General features: G+C 39.0%; 1 protein-coding gene across 1 annotated transcript in view; it reads right to left on the bottom strand.

Annotated features, from left to right (window-relative positions):
* Nucleotides 1-17324, bottom strand: part of LOC138010778 (uncharacterized) — a 115214-nt gene extending 97890 nt beyond the window's left edge. The window contains exons 1-14 of the mRNA XM_068857753.1: nucleotides 16951-17324; nucleotides 15775-15842; nucleotides 14370-14426; nucleotides 12681-12793; nucleotides 11677-11746; nucleotides 10427-10539; nucleotides 8529-8570; nucleotides 7861-8001; nucleotides 6023-6119; nucleotides 5802-5864; nucleotides 3801-3835; nucleotides 1653-1807; nucleotides 514-593; nucleotides 299-356 (exon numbers count right to left, since the gene is read on the bottom strand). Coding sequence (XP_068713854.1) covers nucleotides 299-356; nucleotides 514-593; nucleotides 1653-1807; nucleotides 3801-3835; nucleotides 5802-5864; nucleotides 6023-6119; nucleotides 7861-8001; nucleotides 8529-8570; nucleotides 10427-10539; nucleotides 11677-11746; nucleotides 12681-12793; nucleotides 14370-14426; nucleotides 15775-15842; nucleotides 16951-17026 — 1168 coding nt within the window. The 5' untranslated portion in view covers nucleotides 17027-17324. The remainder of the gene's footprint in view (nucleotides 1-298; nucleotides 357-513; nucleotides 594-1652; nucleotides 1808-3800; nucleotides 3836-5801; nucleotides 5865-6022; nucleotides 6120-7860; nucleotides 8002-8528; nucleotides 8571-10426; nucleotides 10540-11676; nucleotides 11747-12680; nucleotides 12794-14369; nucleotides 14427-15774; nucleotides 15843-16950) is intronic.
* Nucleotides 17325-17578: the final 254 nt, after the last annotated feature.

The raw sequence follows: 17578 nt of genomic DNA, 5'->3' as shown, positions 1-17578 counted from the left end.
GTCTTACCATTTGCAGATGGAATTACAATAGAACCACCTTCTCCTGCCTCGACTGAGCCATCTGGTGGACGATATACTAAAGGGCCTACTGTATGTAACTTAGAAGTGGCATTGCATCGCATTGCATTGCATTACACTACAGGCGCACTGGAATGTATCTTTCATGCCACTAAGAATGACTTGCATAATTAAAAAAAAGGCAATTTCAGCTGATCAACCTGAGGCAACTTGTATTGCATTGCATGGCATTCTACTGCCTTCAGTTGCAATGTCTTTCAAGTTGCAAAAACGTCCTTACCAGAATTCGAGGACTTCCTTCTGGCGGGCAAACCTTTTGCAGATGTACATCCGTCGAGCTGAAAACACAAAAAACACTTGTGGACAAGACGTACAAACTGCATTTTTCATTTTGCCACGGACAAACGCCATTTACAACACAGCGAGCAAATGCAATTGTAGGCTTTTTGCGCAACAACGCTTGAAGTGTTCTGAATGGAAAAGGGTCTTTCTCACCTCTCTTAAGTACCACGAAGGACCCTCTTCATCGCTCAGCGTCCACCAGACTCGTTCCCCTTGTTTCACTGTGCAAAGATCTGAAGCAGGATCATAGATTAGGATGCCATCTAATGGAGCACACAGTGTATCATTACAAGTTGTCTCCTTAAAATGCCCCTAAACTCAAATATTTTTTGTTCCAAATATAAATCTCTCCATCGAAAGCAAACATATGTCACCATGATTGTTACACAGAATTTCGCTTTCTCTGTGCCTTGCAAGCCACGTTTATTTGGCAAAACTAGTAGTAATTTGCATCCACGACCGTGATGTGAGAGGCAAGGGTCTATTCTCGATTTTACGTCACAAACTGCTTTGCATTCCTGTTTTCAAAGGAATTTTGCATTGCCAAGCAGTCTGTGACGTAAAATCGAGAATCGACCCATGCCTCTCCCGTCATGGTCCCGGGTCCAAATTACTACTAGTTTTGGTGAATTTAGGAATTTTGAGGTAAGAATGGTAAAAAAAATGTTTGCTTTTGGTGGGGAGATTAATGTTGTTGACGAAATATATTTGAGTTTAAGTGCACTTTAAGCCTAACTGAGAACTTCATGTACAGTCTTTCCTTTTTTTGTTAGTGCTTTTGTAAAGGTCATAGTTGAAGGGTCACTTTGTGATACCTACACCAAGTAACCATCTTCAGTGTTTTGGACTGGCATTGAGTTGGCACACTTTCAATTGGAGCTTCGCTCTGTTTTATAACCATTAAAACTTACCGTAAGTTGCGAGACTCGATAAAGTAAAGTAATTATGTCGCTGTACTGGACAACCCTCAGTTAACGTCTGGTCGCAGGATAAGATCAAGGCTGATCGCTGGGGACCTCTTTTTTTTATAGAACGGGTTGGTTTTCCCAAGTGAACAAGTACAAGTACTAGCCACATATGCAGAAGGATGACTGAAATATGTCGTGGTTTCTTAGTGTCTTTTGTCGGAACGAAATGTGTTTCGACAAAATGCAACCAACTTTGTAAGTTGTTTGAGCTGACGATTCAATCATACTACAACTAATCAACCAGCCCTTTTGTCGCCTCCAGTCACGCCACCCACATCGATCCAATCAAAAGTCAATACCTGCATACCTTAACTTAACACTTGCCTGGATTAAAACGCCCATCGGCAATGTCAACAACATGTTCAGTTGGGTTGGGTTGTACCACGACACATCCTCGTTTCTCAGATTGATCCGCCATGATATATACGTAATAATACAAGCCTGGCTCAGTAAACTGGTGCGAAATAAGGTCCGCTAGCCTAGTTTGCAGAAACAAAAGAAACAAGACTGGAGATAGCATTGATTTGCTTCATTTCCCGTTTCTCACCACAGCCACTTCCTTTAGCCGCATTCATTTTGATAAAGGTCCCAGTAAACTGGTATCAACCAAGATCTACGAGTCTAGTTTGCAGTGAAGACATTGACAAGACTTGAAATGGAATTAACGTCCTCTTTCCCCCAGCCCTCCCCCAACAGAATCCAAACGTCTTTTAACCATACAAACATGATAGCAACCTCGGTAAACTTATATTATCCAAAGTCTGCAAGCCTAGTTTTCATGCAGAGACGTTCTTAGAAAGAGCTGGATCGGCATTCACGTATTTTTCAGTTTTGTTCATGTTAGGCTTTGCTGCAAGTTCAAATCTTCTCGGATGACATTTGCACTCGACAGTTCGGATGGCCTCGGAATGTTTTCGGGACTTTGCCTCGTCGCCTTTGGCGAAAATGGGTATCAGTCCAAAGTTCTGCCAAAGATTTAAGATTCAATAGCTCCATCACACTTTAGAGCGGTTTTCAATTGAGTGTCGAAAGTAATTAGATAATTACTTTGGTTTATGATTACTTCACTCAGTGATTGGTTCAAAATTCTCGCGCCATTTTTTCATCCAATCAGAAGTGAAACCAAAACCAATCGTGGCTCACGCGTGCACATTTTCCCGCGCTTTGTGTCGGCTACGTGTAATTACTTCGAGTTTTGATTGGTTTGCCAGATTGTCTCAGTCCGTTTTGATTGGCCAAAGTAATTACTTTGGTTTTGGTTTTACGACACTCAATTGAAACTCGCTCTAAATGCTTCTAGCTGCAATTTCTAAGTCGCCTGAACAGATGCACCTTGTCTTCGCATTTCAATATTCAAATAAGAGTTACTGTACATTTCGATGGGGATATCAGGATAAAAACTAGCAAAACAAATTTAAAACGAGGTTTCAATGCCATCGTGACATCAGTTTCAAAACAAGAAGTAAAGTAAACTTGCACTGATAAAAGCGAAATGTTGAGCTAAGAGTGGTAAAACCTGTTCGCTTTTGGTGGGGGAGATTAATATTGTAGATGAACAATATTTGAGTTAAGGTTCACTTTAAGGGGAACCTCCACTCTTACCAGAAAATAAGTTTAAACCGAAGCAAATTATGTTAAAGGGGGTAGGTCACGCTATTTTAGGTAATTTTGTTTAATTTTGTTCATTATGAGCTCTAAACGTCAAATTGGCAGAGCAAGAGTCTTTCATTTGCAAAATCACGGCAACATAACAATTGAGAATGATTTTCAAGCTTTGTAAATGACATTTTGATATAGACTGATATAAATTTGAAAAAAGGAGGGCCGACGTTTTTCAAATTTACCCAAATTCAATCCATTTCAATCGTCTCCAGTTTTGTCCATCCATGTCCCCTCTTGGCTTCCCTGTGTTTTGTTAGAGTTCTTTTATAGTTTTGAACAGTTATTTTGATATTTTAGTTAATTCTATGACCATTCGATCAGTGCTGAAAATGCCTAAAATAGCGTGACCTAGCCCCTTTAAAAAACAAATTTGCTCGAAATTTGTTTTTAGAACAGTGTTAATATCAAGAAAACTGAATTGTAAATTCGCTTATCTTATTCGCGGGCGCAGCCAACTTGAACAATTGTCACGTGTTACGGTTGCCTTATTGTTCTGACACAAAGAGCTTTTGTCTAATAACTATAGGGCAACCGTAACACGTCACAATTATTATTCAAGATGGCGGCGCCTGCGAAATTTGCAAAAAAAAAAATAGGCGATTCTAAAACTTATCTATTTCGGATACACTTTCTTTCAAAATTCTATAGACTGACTTGACTGTAACGGTTATTTCCAGTGATTCAAAATAATTTTTTTGTTGAAGTGGAGGTTCCGTTTAAAAGATAAATTTATGTATTAACGAAATTCTCATTCACCGAACAAATAGACAAACACCAAATGAAAAGAAGAAATATAGGGCACTTATTCACCTGGAATTTGTTGTGCCAGGAAGTCTTGCAGAAACCTTAAACAAAAGACGTCAAGACAAAGTTTGAACTGTGACCATGGCTTTACCTGACACATATTTCCTTCCACTTCATTAATAAGAAATAAGGCTAATTAGTAAGTGTATAAAAGGACTCGTTTATACACCTTTTAATAAGTCTAATATATGCCGTTTTCCGCTAATGACGTCGAACTCGTGCTTTCAAATTTTATTCAGAAATGTACAAAGGCCTAAAACTTTTCCGATTTCTTTTGTTGTTTTAAGCCTTTGTACATTTCTGAATAAAAATTTGAAAGCACGAGTTCGACGTCATTAGCGGAAAAAACGGCATATATTAGACTTATTAAAAGGGTGTATAGCTTAAGCTATTTGGTATAACTCCGCTAATCTAGAGTTAGATTAGAGTACTTTTTTTAAACAAACCATGAGTAACCAAATCATACACCACGCACCACGGGAATTGGTTTCGGAGGGGTATGTTCCATTTTTACTTCAGGTTCACTGTTTTTTTCGAGGAATTCATATTTAACCATGCAAACATTCTTTCACGAGTACCCGTGTCTTCTTCAGGGGTGATCCCTTGGAAACCCCACAAGCGTGGTTTTCTGACCGGTATGAACTTGAGCCGGTATGAAATTTTTGCAGCCGTTCACATGAAACCGGGAGGAAATGCTTGGTGCATAGTCTCGGGACGAAATTATATGTTTTGTTAAATAAATATATGGCTGACCCAAAAGCAATACAGGCTTGAAATTTCTGGAGTGGGACTGAGATTTGTTGTCATTTACATGAGAACGGTACGAACACTCAGACTGAGAATTTCTCATCTCGGTCCAGCAACCGAGGCGAAGTCAGACCGGTACGAGCTCATCGTCAGGCCGGTCTCATGTAAACGCATAAGAAGAAATATCTGGAGGCCGATACCGAACTCATGCCGAACTCATGCCGAACTCATGCCGAACTCATGCCGGTGTGAGTTCGTCCTGGTCTCATGTAAATACCCCTTAAGCTATATAAAAGGTATCACCCAGGGCCCGGTTGTTCGAAAGCCGATTAACTTAACCCAGGATTAGCGTAAACCTTTGTTTCATGTTTTCAACATTTTGGTGAAAGTTCCTTTTGCTTATTTTTGTTTTTCAAGATTGACCTCTTCTAATGTAAAGTTTTGTCGAATATCAGTGTTGAACAGCATTTGGGAGTAAAGAAATAAAATCCTTGGTTAATTTTTAATCTGGGATTAGCGTTAATCGCCTTTTGAATAACCGGGCCACGATCATTTTGTCCCTCAAATTATGGCATATATTATACTTTTTTGAAACTCAATGAGAGATTTTACAGCCCTATTCCTGATACCATAACGATGTATAAATTTTGTATCTATAATAAGGCGTTTTCCAAGGCACTTAAAGTGCACATGACTCGAAATTTCACCACCATTTTTTATTTCTTATCCTTACAATTACCCTTAATTTGCCCTTTTATATCTTGAAAGCGAGCTCAAAGATGACGAAGTTCTACTAAAATACAAGATACAGAGGGTCTAACAGATTACCAAAATTGGAGGCGTGGTTTCGCTGTAGTTAGCCTGCCTTTGCACTAATGGAGATTGAAAAACTGGGATAAATTTTCCTTACCAAGAACAAAATTAGTGTATTCAAAGTATTTTTGACATGTACCGCTTAGGAAGGAAAGCATCGACTAACTACTTCATAAAACTAGCCAATTTTCAATTTTAGACTCATTGTTTAAAAAAGCCCAAAAAATTAATATGGACGGGTCATCCTGCTTAAATTCCATTAAACAGTCTCACGTTCCGGTACCGTGCAAACGTGGCCTCGTATTCACAACGCCCACGAGTTTTTATTAGAAACCCACAAATGCCTTTTAAAAAGGACTGAGAAATTGGAGATAGAAGAAACGAAATTCATGCACATCTCAATACGTATGCAGTGTGGTGTCAGGAACAGTTCTGTTATAGTCTTACCAAATGACTTGAATCTAAGCCATCCTTGTAAATATATGCATCCAAGATCGTCCTACTTTGAATCTACACCAATTAAAAATAAAAGATAATTAGATGAAAGCTTAGTTTTCATTTCAGTCTGCATACAGATTCACACAACAAGTGTTTCAGGACATTCATTAGCTTTCTGTATGGTATGTGTGTATCTTGCTCAAGGAGTAGTCCCCTGCAGTCTAACGTACCTTTCCAAGTGAACAATCAAGCCAAATTCTATCTTGGACTGTGGCCGAAATGAAATCGGGTCGCACACTATCCTCAGTAAGGTGAACTGAAAACTCTCTGAAAACCAAACACACGCAATGCTTATTTGTCTACCACATAGATAAACGATGGTATCAATAATTGCTGTCTGGTGAACCTTTTAATTTGGTTACTGCGATTTCCTAAATCTGCGGAATCTCATCTTACGCCAGCGGCCAAACTGCGTTTTGGCTTTCATCAATCAAACTTCTGACGCCAAGCCGAAAGTTGACTCGAAATCGCGGATGCCGAAATCAATTAATGCGTGACATAACCTACCAATCGCCATATTGGGTTCCCACGGTAGATTCGTACATTACAGTAAACAACCTCATATAAGAACAAATTTTTCAGGTTTAAGGCTGACCGTGTTGTTATTTGAGGGGTGCTTAGTGACAGGTCAGCCTGAAAGTGTTCTTAAGATACTTCAAATTATATATTACTAGAGGTTTAATTGACATACAATGCTGTTTTGAAATAGATTTTATAGTTTGTAATGGTCCTGAACACCGCAGTACTTTGATATAAGTTACTGTACTGTACTGTACTGTTTCGTTATCCTAATACCCTTTCCCTTTGTATTAATTATAAGAACATGTTTTATTTATCAGGCTGAATTTGTTCCAATTTTTATATGGTGCTATATTGGCCAAATTTCAGCCTGATGTTCTTAATCCACTTGTTCTTATATGCAGGTGTTTGCTGTATAAGTCTACGCGCGCGTTGACGGAAAGCGATGGAATCTGCACGAATCTTTCTACTGAAGAACCTCTGAGGTATTCGAGCTGTGAAATAAACATAAACTCCAATTCACTTTCCCGAGGCGGAGTCCATCTTCCCGGCTATGTTCAGAAATTTTGTTGTCAAAACGCAGTTTGGCGCCAGCGCTTGAAGGTGAGAATCCACAGAATTCTGAAAATCGCAGTAACCCAGTCAAGTTCAGACACGTTGATTATATGATAATTAAAAAACTCATTGATAATTCATGAACCTAACAGCCAATAAACATTCTTCATTTATGATTAGAATTCTTTATATAAAGAGAAGTAATGGGGCTTGGCTTCTTTTTCTTGTATACTAATATCTTCCTCTAACAATAATTTGAACCTTTGCTCGGACTCCCGAGGTACACACTTTTTGTGGAATGTTTTTTGAAGCCGTTCAAAAAACTCGCGACAATTGTTCTATCTGGTCTAAAAACACTGCGGCTCGTTTTCTTGAAATATTACATAATCCACGATATACAAACTTGTGCAACAATTAGTAGTGCGTTAATGTTTAGTTCGTCAAGTAATATGACAGTTTCAAGATGGACTCAAGTGTCTTGAAGAAAAACTCGCTTTAGGACATCTTTCAAGACGCACTTTTTATTTCAATAAGGATAAGATACAAATGCAATACAATACAATACAATACAATACATACTTAATTGACCGCTCCCCATAGGGGCTTTTCAGGGCCAATGAAACACAACGAAACGACAGAACAGAACAACAACAACTGTTAAGAATCCCAACTGGCTGGAGGCAAACCAGTTGGCTATTTACAAGTGCGGCTGGGAAGTTGAACCAGGGACTACCACGATCAAATTCAACGAGTGGTCAGAGCGGGTATTGAACCCGGGATCTCCGGATCTCAAGGCAAGCGCCCTAACCAGCTAACAGCACTCATAAAATAGTACTTAATGCAACCTTTCATTCAATCAGACATATTTATCTATTCGTAGAGGCTCTCCGCGGAATTGGGAAAGTGCCCGCTCACATGCTAACTGGGAGAGTACCTGTTTCTCTGAGTGACTTTCACAACGCAGATCAAGTTAGCCGCAAATTCTTCAACACAGTGGCCATCATTCTTTACCAGATAAAAGAAGTACAATCCAGTGGTGTGGAATGTTCTTTCGAACGTTGGTTTTAGTTCAGCCCTTTAAAAAATCATTTACAAGCCTTAATAAACAATTATTTTTCTGCACTGTACTTCACCTTTGCATGGGTGATAACAATGGTGATTACAATTCGTGGTTAAGAAATTTACATACTAATTTGATTGACAGACTGACTGACTGACAGATGGATCGACAGATGGACTGACTGACTGCCGGACAGATGGACGGCCAACGGCCTGATTAGCTGGCTGAGTTGTGTGGCTGGCAGACTGATTAACTAATGGGCAGACGGACAGACTGACAGACCAGCTGGCTGAATTGGCTTGGCTAACCTTCCTACTAACCAACTTAACCCTCAGAACAATGAAGGCCAAAAACTGGACAAGGGTCGACAAAAAACTAACAGAACGCTTTGCTTTCCAGACAAATGTTAATTACTACATTTAACCCATTGACCCCCAGGAATGAGACAGACTGACTGTCTGTCACCAGACCACTTTACTCGTCAATGGTAGTTCAGGAGTCAATGAGTTAAAAAATGAAAAAAAAAAAGGTAACATAGCTACCTTGACTTCTTGAGGACGAATCCACCATGCTTAAAACAATACCTGAAAATGAGAGCAAATGTGTCCCATGAGGCAACATGAGAATACAGTCTGGGACAGATAATAATTTTTACCATACAATGTACTTGTAACTGTTACAGTATCTTGAGGACAGAAGAGGCAAACTACTGTAAGATAAATTTGCAATGCCATCAATGGATTGAAACAGTAACAAATCTGTGGGTTACATTAACTCAGGTCGGACCCTTTGGCAGATTGAGCCACAATACCACAACGACTTGTGTAGGAAAAGAGAGAATTACATGTACTTTACATCAAGGAGTCAGCCCTGGCTAAAAGACTGGAGATTAGGCCAGGATGGATTATAAGTCATAAGATGAAATCTGTCTTGAATATTAAAACACGTGCAACAAAATCGAAGCAGACACATCAGATACAATTTCTTGTTTTTAATTACTGTAGGGAGAAATGATTACCATGCTTTGAATGATCTGAGTTACCAGTCCCAAAGGCAGCAAAAATTATTGAACCTTAATAATTTATAACTGAGGGCCTGTTTACATGGAGGGAGGGTAACCCTCCTAGAAGGAAAAAAGGAAAGGAACAGAACTTTTAATTATTTAAGTGTCTAATCTTCTAGCACTGGAGTAATAATTGGGGATACCGTAAATTGAAATTTACAAATCAATGCAAATCAAATCAAATCAAATTTTGGTTTTTGAGGAGGGTTTAGTCCCTTGTACTGTAAGTGGGTTACCCTTTTCTATTGTTTTTCCTGGTTTCGTTTACACGCAAGGTACATGTACATGGGTTTAGTTACTGGGGCTAGGAGAAGGATAACTCTATCTGCTTGCTAGGGGTAACCTTCTAGGGGGTTAACTTCCTGTTTCCTTAAGCCATGTAAAAGGGTCAATGTTAAAGCGATCAGATTACTGCCACATATCTGCCAACAACACAGGGTCACGTGGTCATAAACCTGGAGAATTCATTGAGAGAACTGGTATGCTGGCAAGATCGGCGAATCCGGGGTGGTTTAGTGGTCAGCAATTATGCCTCCCACCTCTGTGACCCAGGTTCAACTCTGGCCTCAGGTCATACGTGGACTGAGTTTCAGTCGATCTCAACCTGACTCTGAGGGTTTTTCTCCCTCCTCAAAAGCGACTCCCAGTCAATTACATCTGGCTGGGTTTGTGGTGCTCCGAGAGCACACATGGATTGTATGGCGGCAGCCGTGGGCCCCTTCACATGCATTCGGTCCGATCCCGTTGAGCCGGTTGATCCTGAAAAGCCCTTGTAGGGAGCGGTCAACTAAGCGCACATTTACATTTTACATTTACAACGATACAGAAAGTAAGGACAATAGTCAGAGCAACACTTTAGCAATTCAGGAATAGGACATTCTTCTGATGATGACCAATTACATGTGATAGGCAAAAGTCTTGACCAGACAGAAAGAACCTTGCTTTGTCAGCCTCATATGAAATCAAAAGGGTAGCCTGCCTCGCTGGCGGCATTAATTGTTAGCATGACAGGCATAATAGCAAGGCAATTAGCAAAGAAGCCATGCAGAGAGTGGAGAGAGAGGTGTATTTCACAGCACCCCTTCCCATTCTCTGTGCAGCTTCGCCGCTCAATGATTTGTTTTTTGTGCCAACAATACCACCAGCTACACAAGCTATCAAAAGAAAAAGTTTGCCAAAGCTTGACAAAACCGTTTACCTGAAAAGAAGGGCATTCTACTGTAGGTGCTTTTCTCGCCGTCTATGTATTAACAGGCCTTAAGACATTCTTACCATGAAACCTTAAGTGATGCAGAAGTTAAGATTAGTGAAGCCCCATTACGTATTAAAAAACTGACATCAATGAAATCTGTTTTAAATGAAAGACCATCAACCTACTCCATCTCCTGCACCAGACACTGTACGCCAAAATCTTCATTTTCACATTTCCACGAAACAGCTTCACCTTCTTGAATGTTCACCAGTTGAGTCTCAAATCCACTGCTGGTTATCTACAAGTAGCATAGCGGAAAAGTGACACAGGGAAAGATAAAGAATCATAACGGGGCAAATTTGTTCACTGACGATAAATACCATATTATTATATTCTGGTTTTTCAGGATGGATTGACTCTTAATTAGGGCCAAAACCAAGAAAAAATTGGAGGTGAATAAAATGAAGGAAGATGAAAGGGGTCTTAAAGGCTGAGACACACTACATGACAAGTCACAGTGGCAGGTCTCTCCTACAAGTCACTCTGTGTGTACTACTTGCAAAACAAGTCGCTGCAACACTGCACCTGTTCAGTGCATACGCAGTGATCTTGTATGAGGGGGAATGTGAACTAGTTTTCTAATTCAATATGACGGACCACATGACGCTCTCTCATTGATTCATTTATATTTTGTTGAAGCGAATTGTTGGTGGAAGTGTATACATGGTGCGACAATGTAGCATGCGCTAATTTTGTTGCTGCGAGGAATTTGTGCACTTGATTGCAATGACAATGATTTTCACAAAATTAACCACGTCACACAAGGCGAATTGTTGCAAATTGTTTAAAGTGCACCTAAACCCAAATATTTTTTGTTCCTAATGTAAATCTCCCCGTCCAAAGCAAACATATGCCAGCATTGTTACGCACAATTTCGCTTTTTCTATGCCGTGCAAGCCACGTAAACTTGGCAGAACTAGCAGTAATTTGGACCCACGACCGTGATGCGAGAGGCATGGGTCTATTCTCGATTTTACGTCACAAACTGCTTTGCATTCCTATTTTCAAAGAAATTTTGCATTGCAAAGCAGTTTGTGACGTAAAATCGAGAATAGACCCATGCCTCTCACATCACGGTCGTGGGTCCAAATTACTGTTAGTTTTGATACCTTTGCGCTTATTGCCCGGCAGATAAAAAAGCGTAATTTGAGGTAAGAATCGTCAAACAAGTTTGCTTTCCGTGGATAGATCAATATTGTACACTAAAAATATTTGGGTTTAGGTGCACTTTAATAAAATAACTCAGTGCTGCATGTACAAGATTTGATCTTGAGATCCTAAGATTAAAAACCACCATAAACACTGTAAATGTCATAATGACAATAATTATTGTAAAATAAGAAAAGGGGATTTATCCAATACTACAGTATTGTACCTTAACTTCACGTGAGAGTTTCTCAAAGACTTGCACATTTAAAGTTTTCAACTTGTCAGGCATAGATTCACTGCAAAAAAAATTAGGCATAGATTCACTGTGAGTAATCTCCAGGGGTCAAACTGCAGTCAGTTTTAATGTACATCTGACAAAAAAAGTGTATGTTTCTTTAAGTCTATTATCGGATTCATCAGGTCAAGTCTTCACTTTGGTTGGGTTCTTAACCCTTGACCCACTTTATCTGGAACATTGATCTGTGGCTGAGTCAATTCCTTTTTTAGAAACACCAGAAAAATATTTGCACTGACTGGTGGACTAAAATGGCTGTAATTTCTTTTCTTTAGGACAACAACAGGGTAAACAGAGTATAAAGTCTATAGATCAAGTCTCACTTCCAGCAGTCAAAGGGCTAACGACACCCAACTTCCTTCCATTTTCTATACACGCAATCCAAGTCAGATCGGATCGTCTATAGACCTTTTTCACAATGGCGGCATGATAAAATATTCTTTTGTTTTTATTAAATGCTGATAAGCCTTTCTAGCCTTGCTGCAATGAGCAAAATTCAAAAGAATATGTTAACCAAAATGAGGCCAGTAGGTCCAATTAACATAAATACTGTAACAATAGAATATCAAAATGGTTGCCAGTTATGAAAGTGGCCGACATCCTAGACGACCCAAGTCGGGTCAAGTTGACCTCTCTTGCCTAATGGATTGACTCCATCCAATCGCCCAAGAGTCAACCAATCAATCTGAGTCGGGTTGACTCGGATTGACAACCCAACTTACCAGTAAGTCCATTGGACTGAGTCGATTCATGGATGCTACATGTACCCTCCCTATTTGATTTTCTTGTTTAGTTTTCTAAGACTCTCGCAAACCGACTTCCTGTAAGACAGACCAAATTTTGAGTCCCGGCTGCCACAATTTGACCCAGATGGGGTGTATTGGACAGCCCTCCCATGTTTCTGGGATAAAGGATAATCTCCCTAAGGTACAAACCTCTGAAATCGAAACAAGCCTCTCCTTCCCAAGCACACTTTAAATGAGCCAGTTTTTGTTAAACCACCACTGCAGTATCCCCCAGGAACACGAGTAAGCTCTGGACCACTCACCTAAAAAGTGAGTAAAACTTTTCAGGGATAGTTTGTTCGTTATCCCATGCCACATTCCTACCCTACTTGAGGAGTATTGTACCTTATACATGTAAGTATTACAAGTGGGTCTTTCTTTTCTGTGTGCTTAACAAGACAGTTTTACCTTGTTTACAAGCACTTTTTCCAATTTTCCTTGTCTATGATACTTGGAGTCAGTATTTTTGCATAGAAGGCACATAACATCTTACATTTGACTTTATATCAGTTTAAACTTTAGTTTCTTTTTTTTTACTATTAATCTTTTGCAGAAGCCCCAAGATGGGAAGAGGGTTAAAGGGGACATGGTTTTTTTCAAAAAGTGGATCTACTGAAAGTAGTACATGTATTATCAATGACAAAATATGCAAAAATAATCTCATATAGCATAGTTTTCCTTGAATAAAAAACCTAAAAAATACAAATGAATGAAGGGGTAGTTTCTAAAGAAACTGTGGTGCTGTGTCGGTGGGGAAGTAATATACAAAAATTTGGTTTTATCAACAGAGTTGATAATGTAAATTGGCCACCGTACAGAGATTCTAAAAGCTGACGTTTCGAGCCTTAGCCCTTCGTCAGAGCGAATCCTTCGCTCTGACGAAGGGCTAACGCTCGAAATCTCGAAATCTCTTAGAATCTCTGTATGGTGGCCAATTTACATTATCAACTCTGTTGATAAAACCAAATTTTTCTAAAAAATACAAGACTTGAAGCTAGTATTAAGTAAGATAAAACAAAAATAGATTCATTGACTTTCAATGCGATCGACCGACATATACCGGTAGTCATAATTTACAACAAAACAAAGGTCATGACGTCATCTGAACAACCACAAAAAGATTGTCGGCAAAGATCATGCCTTTCCACGCACAACTTTTTATATGAAGTGAACTGATGGAAAAACTCATTCCATATATATTAAGTCTTGGGGGCATAAAGTGCAAAATACCCAGACCAGCAACAATTGTAGTTTCTGTGTGAAGACTCGGCAGAGGGCTAATTAAATATTCAAGTTGAAATCAACAACATGGGCTCAAAGCCACCAATCGATGATATTGCAAAACTTACAACGCTTGGTAAACACTTTTTTTCAAAAGTATGCAAAATAATTCAATGAAGAAACTTATATGTCTCGTCAGAGTTTCTGACGAACATGAAAAATAATGGAAACCTACAGAAAGATAAAACCCATAATATAGACCTGAAGCAACATGTGAAAAATTAATAACGTGCAAACTCCTTTGTTTTCTCCACTTGCACGTCTTGAAAATAATGTCTAACAAGTTTCTCGAAAGCCCTCACACGTCTAGAAACTCAAGCCTCGATGCACGACGTTTTCAAGAATCGAGGATCGAGAATCAAGTTTTGTGGATGGAGTTTCAAGGGACTGTCGACTTACTTTTGCAAGATACTGTAGATGTTGTTAACCGAATAATAATTATTTTTACCTAAGGCACCCCCAATCGGTGGGGATTAAATCATCCTGCATTAGCTACAGTAAAGACTAAGAGATAATCACGCTCTGCTCTAAGAATGAATTAGGCCTGCACGGTACTACCTGAATCACATTGAAGGCCTGACATGGCAATTCTTCTTCCCATTCAAATAAAATGCACTGAAAATTTATCATAAAATAAGAAGATAGAATAAATTAGCCTATAAAGAAATGTACATACTGTAAGAGTTTCTACCCCATAATTATTAATAGCTCTGTAATAATTATTATTACTGTCCAAAACAGCCCTAAGTAGATGCTGACTACCATATTTATAAAAATGTTATGGAAGCAGTTCCCCAACAATACAAATGAAGACTGAGATAAAAAAATTGATACTTTTAAATTCCAGAGGAAAGTCTCCAAATTGAATGGTATTTTTTTCACTTAAACCAAAGTGACATTACTGTAACTTATTATATCTCTCAGATAGTACGCGCGCTGTAATTGGCTAAATTAGTAGGCCGTATTCTACAGTACGGCCCGCTGTACAGCCCCCTAAATTTAAAATTTCGACAAAACATCATCTAGCGAGTTTTTCATGTCATTTCTGTTGCATAAACTTGTACTGAAAACTGTTTGAATCTTGCAAGCAACTATTTCAAACTTAACAGCCAAGAAGATTTAGTTTTTGGGATTTTGGCACGGCATTCTTTGCGGTAGTTGAACCTTCCGCTTCACTTTGACTAGTTTCCTTGCCCGCGCGCCGGTTAACCTCAGAGATATAATAAATATCTTACTAACCTTGTTTTCTCGGTTCGTACTGTAAGTTACGGATCCTCATTTGTTCCCGTTGATTTATGGCCCGCGCGCTTCGCGCTTGGGCCATAAATCAACAGGAAAAAACTCCGTCCGTAACTTACAGTACGGACCTCGAAATTTGTTAGTAAGAGGTATTTCTCGGTATCTTAAAGGTAATTTTTGACTGTTAAGGATGGTGCCTATATACTATTGTTATTGCGCATAATTTAATTGTTCTGCGCATCTCGAGATACTTGGGTTTCCTATCAGTAATGCTTACCAATACAGGGATATTTTTGCACAGTTTAACCCATTGACTCCTGGGGGTTCCCCACTGACGAGTAAAATCGCCTGGCGTTAGACAGAGTAAAATACTAAGTATAGATGGTTCAGTGGTGAATAGGTTTTAAAAGATCGTGGATTGATCAATATCCATACTGTATATTGTACCATTATTATGTACTCAAAAGAATATCGCATTCCTGATTGGTTAATGACAAGTGCACAAATACCTTTCACAGAGTACAATATGGAAGTTGCTATGGAAACAGCGATGGAGTAATTATGTGGAGTATATAAGAAATAAAAATCATTTGAACATGCTTGTACATTTTGTGATTTTATGGTCACTCGATATTTTGAAAGTTCTCAAATTGCATAACTCACATCCATAAAATCATGAAATGAACTCGCATTCATACAATTCCATAATTACTTGTGATGTTACCTCGCCTTCGCGTATGCAAACTTCACAGGGGGAAAAACCTTCAGCAGATAAATGAATAACAACCTCTTCTGAAATTAAATCAAGACACTATTATATAAGGTGACAGAACTAAAATCTGAGACTCGCCAAGATGCCGAGACCCTTGTTTTTGCGAATCCAAGACTGAGACCAAAACATCCGTGACTTCACACCAAAATAAATGCAGTATAAACAAGACTTCAAGACTCTTTGAAAGGTTGCCAAGATTTTGAGATCAGATGAAACATTTGCGAGTGCCAGAATTTGGCAGGTACCATTCGCAACCCCTTGCTTACCATGCAAGTGAATATTGCTTTTGGCACCTTCCAATTGGTTAACTTAAAGGTGAACAGAAATATGGGTTATTGACCAAGCTTGATCGGTCAAGATGGCTGGATATTGGCCAAGTTCTTTTTTTTTACATGTTTATAGACTGAGACGAAGCCAAGGTCCATAAACACACAAAAAAAGAAGGAGGCCAATATCCAGCCATCTTGACCGAACAAGCTTGGTCAATAAAGGATATATTATATGACTTAAAACACCAAAAAATGATCTTTGATCTTGCGAGACCAAGCGAGAAATCCCGAGCGGGCAAGATAGCTCCATCTTACCCGCTGGGGTAGCCAATCACAGCACGCGATTTGGTTCATCTTGCCCAGTCACGGAGCTAGTCATATAATAAAGTAGTTTAATGACCCTCAAGAAACTCAAGAGAAACAAAATGACCTCCAGACGGTACTCTTAACACCTCATCATTCTTCAGTTACTTTTTGGTCAGTTAGTTATTCAGCTTATGGGGTGTGTACAAAAACAATAATTCCCTCATTGTCAGCAAAATTAATATCCACTACCATTCACCTCTATCTCCATCAATAATATTGTTAATCATTCATATCCACAAAAATTGGACAGCAGAAATAATCTTTAAATTAATATTTAAAAAAACGAGAATCAGTATGAGATACAGATAATCGTCCAAGATCAGCCTTTTTTTTTGTCTTCCTTTCGTGTTTGATGATATTTGAGTTATATTGAACTCTCAGGCAACTTATAATTATTCTGCTGAAATCGTTAAAGCTTATTTCAGTCTTTACGTCGACGCAGGAAAATACATGTAATATAAGCTTAAATTAAAATAATTAAACTTAATTTTACCTGCAAATCCATCATTTTTGCCGCGCACTGTTGGAAAGGGAAATTCCTTTGACGGTCCAGAACGCGCAATTCCCATCCTAAATAGATGATTCCTGAAATGTTTCGACTAATTTCTGCTCCCTGGCAACAAATCGTCTTTTCGGTAGCCATGAAGTAGCCATGTCACGCAAAGAGACGCGACAATTTGGTAGTTTGATGAGTAAACTTATAGCGACTTTCTCTCTTTTAACATGACTTAATCAGGGTTTCCTATTCCCAGCATAATGAAAGAGTTTCGATAGTTTTCCTGTAGAATGTTTAACACCTCCACTTAGCAAATTTTGAAAATCTAGATTATTTACATGGCTTCTTGCTGCTTGTTAAAAATCAGCTGCCATTTGGTCTCGTTCCCAGGAAATGGAGCGACAAAATCAAGGGAGAGTCTGGGGAGGGGTAACGCTCTGTTGCCATTTTGCGATGAGCACAAGCGACGCTCACACGGTGAAACTTGGCTAACGCAAGCGTAGCAACGTCGGAGTAGATCTAGTAAGATTCAAACCGACGTTTTTCAAGGTTTATGGCAAATCGTACGCCGGTTTGGTTATTCGCATAATACAGTATGGGTGAGGTATACTAAATCTGAATTGGT

This window comes from Montipora foliosa, chromosome 7 (genome assembly GCF_036669935.1).
Source record: "Montipora foliosa isolate CH-2021 chromosome 7, ASM3666993v2, whole genome shotgun sequence".
Lineage (NCBI taxonomy): Eukaryota > Metazoa > Cnidaria > Anthozoa > Scleractinia > Acroporidae > Montipora > Montipora foliosa.
The sequence above is the reverse complement of the archived record's forward strand: the minus strand, read 5'-3'. Positions and strand labels throughout refer to the sequence as shown.